Here is a 7500-nt window from a genome sequence, read left to right as displayed (position 1 = left end):
TATCTATCAGTTTATCTACAGCCAGTTGTCTTAATCCTGGAAGGGGTGGCCACAAATACATCGCCTCTGTGTCACCCTGTCATCCATCGTAAGGTTGTCCTCCCTCCAACTCACACCATCCTCACTCTCCATCTCATCCCTCTCTTGGTCTCCCCTTCTCCTTCGCCTCACTCACACACACTCTCCTAGTCAATCTCTCATTCTCCACTCTCAACCTTTCTATCTCGTCCATTCACCTCATCCTCAGTGTACCCTTCGCCCTCCACACACACTCTCCTAGTCAGTCTCTCACTCTCCATTCCCTCCACATATTCAGAAGTAGTTACAAAAAAGAATTACGCTACTGTCTCACCCACTCCCTGTTTCCACCCTACCCCCGCCACGTCCACACCTCAATAAATAATTCTACCTGAGCCCCACACCTCACAAATATCTCATCCATCCATACTACATTTCTACAATCCAGTGGCGTCGGATTTCTATTTCCTTCTTGCTAGCTTAAGTTGGATTAATTAGTCTCAGGATACATATATTTTCATTGGAGAGATTAGGGGGGATTAGGCCTGAGGGATTTAGACATGAGGGGATTAGAGATGGACCTCATTAATCTCCTTCAGTTTTATACCTTCTTCTCGGCTTGATTATAATTATTTTTGGGTAGTGTGGGTAAATTTTAAAAAGTCGTCGAATTAAAGGTGATTTTATTTTTCATTCCTGTTGCCATACTAGATCTGATTATCCAACTTAGACTTTTTAGGAGTTAGATGCCGTCTTAATCAATCCAGCCACTGCTAGGGGGATTCTAAATTAATCACAATTGCTCTCGTTCCATCAAAAATCATTAACAAGGACATCATCAGTAGAAGGTTCGAAGTAAGACGCCAAATTTTCTTCTACCCATCTTTATTTTCCTTAAGGACACCATCTTACAGTCAGGTAATTAGATTCAATGCCACTTCAGTACGATGACGTGATTCTGTGTTATCCTCGCTTCCCCAGGTTAGATCCCCCTTCCACCTCTCCCCCCCAAAAAAAAAGTCAACCCACAGTAGTTGAAGTCCAATTATTACAGCTTTATTTATTTATTCATTTAATTATTTACTTCTATGAATGGAGGATACTTGTAATCTAGTGTACCGTGTGGATTTTTTATATTTAATTTGTTTTTCCTTCCTCTGTTCATCTGAGAAAAAAAAAAAAAAAAAAAAAAAAATCCTTGCTACTGTTACACGATTATATTCAGCTTTTGGGGAGCCTCTAAATAAATAATAGCCAGAGTATGTACGGTCAAAAAAAAAAAAAAAAGTGAATCCCACCTCTTCCAGCACCAATCATTTTGAAACACACGCGAAGCATTGTGATATATAGACGACCCTGTGTTCGAAGCGCATATAAATTTTCTAACCTCCTGAAAAAAAAAAAAAAAAAAAAGGCACCATATATGAAGCGACAATATATAGCATCTGAGAAAAAAATATTAACCCTTTCACGGTCACCTCTTCAAGATTTTTATTCCATCTTGCAACAGATGAATTAATTAAGGTGAGTGGGTCATAGGAACCTTAGTTTTAAAATGACTGAGAATATTATCATTTTTTGCTCATCGAGGCCTGGTGGTGTATTTTGTGTGTGTGTGTGTGTGTGTGTGTGTGTGTGTGTGTGTGTGTGTGTGTGTGTGTGTGTGTGTGTGTGTGTGTGTGTGTGTGTGACTGTAGTATGTGGTAATTTGAAGCTGGTGAGGCTAAGCTATATCTATCTACCTATATGTCTGTCTGTCTATCGATCTATGTCTGTCTGTCTGCCTGCCTATCTATGTATGTACCTATCAATTTATTTAACTATCTGTCTATCTATTATTGTCTTTTTTATCTATCCATCTGTCTGCCTTTATATCCATCTATCTGTTTACTGACCTACCTACCTACCTACCTACCTTGCTATCTATATCCACCTATCTTTATCTCTCTACCTGTCTAAGTATCTATGTATGCACCAATCTATACCTTACCTTGATATCCAACCAATTAGGGTCACAATCAATCCTGCAGAAAAAAAACCCAGCCCACACCCCCAGTAAACCATCAAACGAGTACACACATCAACAATACAACACATACACTGTACACACCATTTTTTTTCCTACCACGGTATAGGCCTAGATACACTACACATATACTTTTTCCTCCCCCATCTTGATATATCCAAACATTCAGGGATATATTGGTGCTGGAGAGGAAGATTTTCAGTCCAGAATCCAATATATCCCAGGTATGCCTCAGTTTTTTTTCTTCTTGGAGTAAAAAAAAACAGAAAAAAAGATATTCAAACATTCTCTACTGAACGCTACCGTCTGGGAATTTTACCTATCGTGGGGATTTTTTTTTTTTTTTTTTTTTAGGGGGTGGGGGTGGTGGAGGGAGAGGTTTAAATTCATATTTCTAACTATACTATAGACTATTTTCCCTCCCCTCTTTTCCTACCTGCGTACCTATCTACCTACCTGCTTATCTATTTATTTTCATTTGTCTATCTGTCTATGTATTTCTCTGTCTGTATGTACCTCTCACCGTCTGTCTATTAATCTCTCTGCTTTTATTCCTCTGTCTGTCTCTTTGTACCCGTCTCTGTCCGTCTCTCTGTCTGTCTGTTTATCTGTCTGCGTATATTCTTCTGTCTGTCTGTCTGTCTGTCTCTCTTATATTATCAGCATTTAATATGGGGAGGCTGGAATTTACGCCGAGTTAAAATGAACAGAGTGTAGTTATAATGGAGGCGGGAAGAAAAATCAAAGAAGAGGAAGAGAGAGAGAGAGAGAGAGAGAGAGAGAGAGAGAGAGAGAGAGAGAGAGAGAGAGAGAGAGAGAGAGAGAGAGAGAGAGAGAGAGAATTTACGTCGAGTTAAAATGAACAGTGTAGTTATAATGGAGGCGGGAAGAAAAAACAAAGAAGGAAGAGGAAAAGAAAGAGAGAGAGAGAGAGAGAGAGAGAGAGAGAGAGAGAGAGAAGAGGATGTTCTCTGGTTTTGTGTTATGTTCGTCAATCAGGCACAGGAGTAAGTAAAAAGCTGAATGTCGAAGGGAAAGGTTGAAGATAGCCCAAGAAGAGGTGAGGAAGACTGACCCTGGAGGACACATGGAGGAGGAGATGGGAGGAATAGAGGAGGGAAAGGAGGGGAGAGGAAAAGAAAAGATCGAAGTGAGAGAATGACAGGAAGAGAAGGATGGAAAAGTGGGAGAGAGGGAAGGAAGAGAGGAGGAGAGGAGGAAGAAAGGAGAGGGAGATGGAGGAGGAGGAAGAGAGGAAGATGAGAGGGAAGAGAGGAAGAAGGGGGGGAGGGGGGCCAGGGCACAGGGCCGACAAGATATCATGTCACATACGTATAAAAAATCCTAACTAATTTTTACGATATATAAATCATAATACTCAGATATCGACCGTAATAATACAGTTTCGTTATTTCTATCACTTTATTATTTATTCTTGTTATGAAGTGTTCGGTGGCGGTGTGAGTGAAGCTAAAGGGAAAAAGGAAGCATTTTATTCACCAGCTTAAGAATGTCTATGAATATGGTACCAAGGAGGGCAGTGAGAGAGAGGAAGCGACGCCTTATCACCCCACCTATTATCATCTTCCTCTGTCTCACTCGCTTACTTTCACACCCTTCTCTCACTTTCACACTTCTCTCTCAATTTCATACACTTTCTTTCAAACTCTTTCCTGCTCCTCCATCTTCTTCCTCACGTCATGCTCTTTTATCATATTCCCCACTCACTCCTCTACCTCACTCACACTGTCACTTTCACACTTTCTCTCTCTCTCTCACTTTCAAATTCCTCGCGCTTCTTTTATCTTCTTCCCCACCTTCATGCTCTGTTATCATGTTCCTCACTCACTTCTCTGCCTCACAGCCTCTCATTTTCACACTCCCTCACTCTCCCCCTCTCAACATCTCTCTCACCTTCACCCCAAATCCTTTATCATCTTCCTCACCTTCACCCCAAATCCTTTATAATCTTCCTCACCTTCACCCCAAATCCTTTATCATCTTCATCACCTTCACCCCAGTCCCTATCATCATCACGTTCACCCCAATCCTCATCATCTTCATCACCTTCACCCCAGTCCTCATCATCATCATCACCTTCACCCCAAACCCCTATCATCTTCATCACCTTCACCCCAAATCCTTATCATCTTCCTCCCTAACCCCTCAGAATCAATCAGTCTCTCACCTTCACGTCTCTCTCTCTCTTATCAGTTTTATCTTTGCCTCGGTCAGTATGTGTCTGAGAGTTCACGATAATCCATAATCTTGAACTTTATGGCCTGATTATTATTTTTCTTTATTTTCATTGTGTTTGCTAAATCAACCTATCTGTCTTTCTATCTATCTGTATTTAACCATCTCTATCTATTTATCTATCTATTTATCTGTACCTATCGATCTGTCTACCTGTGCATGTTTATCTATCAATCTATTTGAACTATATCTATGCATCTGTTTTTGCCACTTGCTGTTTCTGGGATGGAGTTATTTAAGGTATATCTAACTCTGTCTATCTATCTATTTATCTATTCCTATCTATCTTTGTCTATCTATCTGTCTATCTATTTGGCCACCTACTCTTTCTAGAATGGAGTTAATCAGGAACATATCTATCTAAATCATGTAAAGTTAGCAAGATTAACCCCGTCATCGTACTGAAGGGATCAACGACATGACCCAGGATTTGCTGTGACCTGTCCTGTACGCGTTCTCTTCAACCTTTGACCTCTTCTCCGCCATATTTCACGCCAGTCGTTCCTTCTGTCGCCATTGGTCAAGGTAAACGAAAAGAAAGTATAAAGTATCATCATCATCATCATCATCATCTTCATCATCATCATCAATATCATCATCATCTAAGCAGGATCCAGACTCACGCGAATAATAAATCAAATCATCACTGAATTCTCATCACTTTCTTTCTCATATCTTTTCTATGCTCTCTCTCTCTCTCTCTCTCTCTCTCTCTCTCTCTCAATAATGACTCGGTACTACAAAACCTAACCAATGGGACTACTGCATTTTCGTTTCGTCGATTCCTCCAAATGTGGCCACTTCATCCGGACGCTCCCAGGGGTCTTTACAACTAAGGTTATGTTGAAGGCTGTGTGTGTGTGTGTGTGTGTGTGTGTGTGTGTGTGTGTGTGTGTGTGTGTGTGTGTGTGTGTGTGTGTGTGTGTGTTTTAGGGGCGGTGTTTGTTATTTGTAAATTAAACAAGACCGGTTGGTTGTTTGTTAGTTGTAAATTATTGTAAAAAAAATATATATATACGGCGAGGACGTGTTTCTATGGCCTGTATTCTCGTCAGTTAAGAAAGCTCCCTAACACCTTTCCCTAAGCGACTTATTTTGCGTAATACACCTTACTATCATACTCTGTGTTCTATAAATCCTTCTAATGCCAGTCGCTGAGGAAGAGGTGTTATGGAGCCTCCTAACCCCAAGAGAATACGGGGCTATATCCTTATCTTATCAGTATATATTAGCTTGCAGAGAATATTATTACTGAAAAAAACAGCTGAGGTGAAAAATTTGTAGACGATGCAGGTGGCGTGGACTTCGCTGTTATGTTCTAGAAGTTTTATTTTGGAACTGATATTAAACAAGTGCTGGGTGTGACCATGGAATACTTTACGAACCCTTATTTCCTGGTTGTAACGTGGCATAAAGCGAGGTAATGGTGATGGAATTAGTCTGGGCTTCGTGCATATTGGTCCAGTCAAACACCACCGTCGTCGAAAATAAAAAAATAAAAAACCTGCCTAACTACTGACCACCAACTGTATGCTGTTAGGTAAATTAGCCATCCAACAGTATTTATTCGTCGTTATGCCCACTTTTCATGATTCATATTTCTAATGTCTGTTACGTATGTGTGGATGGATGTATGTATGTATGGGTGGATGGATGGATGGATGGATGCATGCGTGTATGTGTGTTTGTACGTATGTATGGATTGTATGTATGGATGGATGTATAGATATGTATGTATGGATGGATCGATCAATCGATGCGTGTATGTTATCTGTCTATCTATCTATCTACATATACTGTGTGTATATATATATATATATATATATATATATATATATATATATATATATATGTATATATATATAGATAGATAGATAGATAGATAGACAGATACACAGTGACAAATCTAGACAGATAGATATCAGAGAAATTACATCACTTCTCTATTTCAATATATATATATATATATATATATATATATATATATATATATATATATATATATATATATAGAGAGAGAGAGAGAGAGAGAGAGAGAGAGAGAGAGAGAGAGAGAGAGAGACAGTGACAAATCTAGACAGATAGATATCAGAGAAATTACATCACTTCTCTATTTCAATATCAGTAGTATATACAGTACATACATCACCAAGAACAAAAATAACAACACAGACGCAAACACGCATACCGTATACTATCAATTAAAAACACACACACAAACATAAAACTCTCTCTCTCTCTCTCTCTCTCTCTCTCTCTCTCTCTCTCTCTCTCTCTCTCACCTCCTTGCCGTTAATGAACCAGGTGAGCAGGGCGGCAGGTTTCGAGTAGGCCGAGGTGCAGTTGAGACGAACAATGTCACCTGGCCGATACCTCTCCTTCCCTCCCAGCATCACCGGCTTCTCCTCGGGGATCTCTGTGTGAGGGGAGGAAGTTTTGTGTTAGATTAAGTGAGGTGAGGTGAGGTGAGGTGAGACGAGGTGAGGCGAGGCGAGGTGAGGTGAGGCGAGGCGAGGCGAGGCGAGGCGAGGAGAGGCGAGACGAGGCGAGGCGAGGTGAGGTGAGGTAAGGTGAGGTGACTTGAGGTGAGGTGAGGTGAGGTGAGGTTAAGTTACTTCAAGATTACTTATAATTTTTTTTTTCTAAGATTTAACCACTGAAGACATTAAATATAAGTCGAAACGTTTAATTAAAGACGAAATTAAAGATGCCGTTCATATTTTACATACAAACTAACCAGCCGTGACCAAAAAAATAAATCGCTAAGGAGAAGGTGCTAGGGAGCTTCCTTAACCGACGATAATACTACAAGGCTACTCTCTACGTCAGAATAAAACAAGAATAAAACAGAATAAAACAAAAAATAAACAAACACCATATTGCAAGGATTAAAGAGACCAATTGCGAAAAGGTTGCAAAGTTGAAAGGATGGGATTAAAACAGAGAGAGAGAGAGAGAGAGAGAGAGAGAGAGAGAGAAGAAGGGGATAAATATCGAGTGAGGAGAAAGAGGGAGGGGAAACTAAAGTAGGTGAAAAAGAGGAGAAAAAGAAGAGAGAAAAGAGAGAGAAAAAGAGGGGAGAAAGAGGGGGAGAAAAAGAGAAAAAAGGTAAGGGGTTGATGAGAAAATTGGACATAAATAAAAAGACTGAGGGGGAAGGTGAGGGGAAGAGAGAGAGAGAGAGAGAGAGAGAGAGAGAG

General features: G+C 40.1%; 1 protein-coding gene across 1 annotated transcript in view; it reads right to left on the bottom strand.

The window, feature by feature from the left end:
• Positions 1-7500, bottom strand: part of LOC145401382 (uncharacterized) — a 372455-nt gene that overhangs the window by 10613 nt on the left and 354342 nt on the right. The window contains exon 6 of the mRNA XM_080273712.1: positions 6583-6716. Within this exon, the coding sequence (XP_080129838.1) occupies positions 6583-6716 (134 nt within the window). The remainder of the gene's footprint in view (positions 1-6582; positions 6717-7500) is intronic.

This window comes from Coenobita brevimanus, chromosome 55, assembly GCF_032717465.1.
Source record: "Coenobita brevimanus isolate Jiangsu-jjx chromosome 55, ASM3271746v2, whole genome shotgun sequence".
Lineage (NCBI taxonomy): Eukaryota > Metazoa > Arthropoda > Malacostraca > Decapoda > Coenobitidae > Coenobita > Coenobita brevimanus.
The sequence above is the reverse complement of the archived record's forward strand: the minus strand, read 5'-3'. Positions and strand labels throughout refer to the sequence as shown.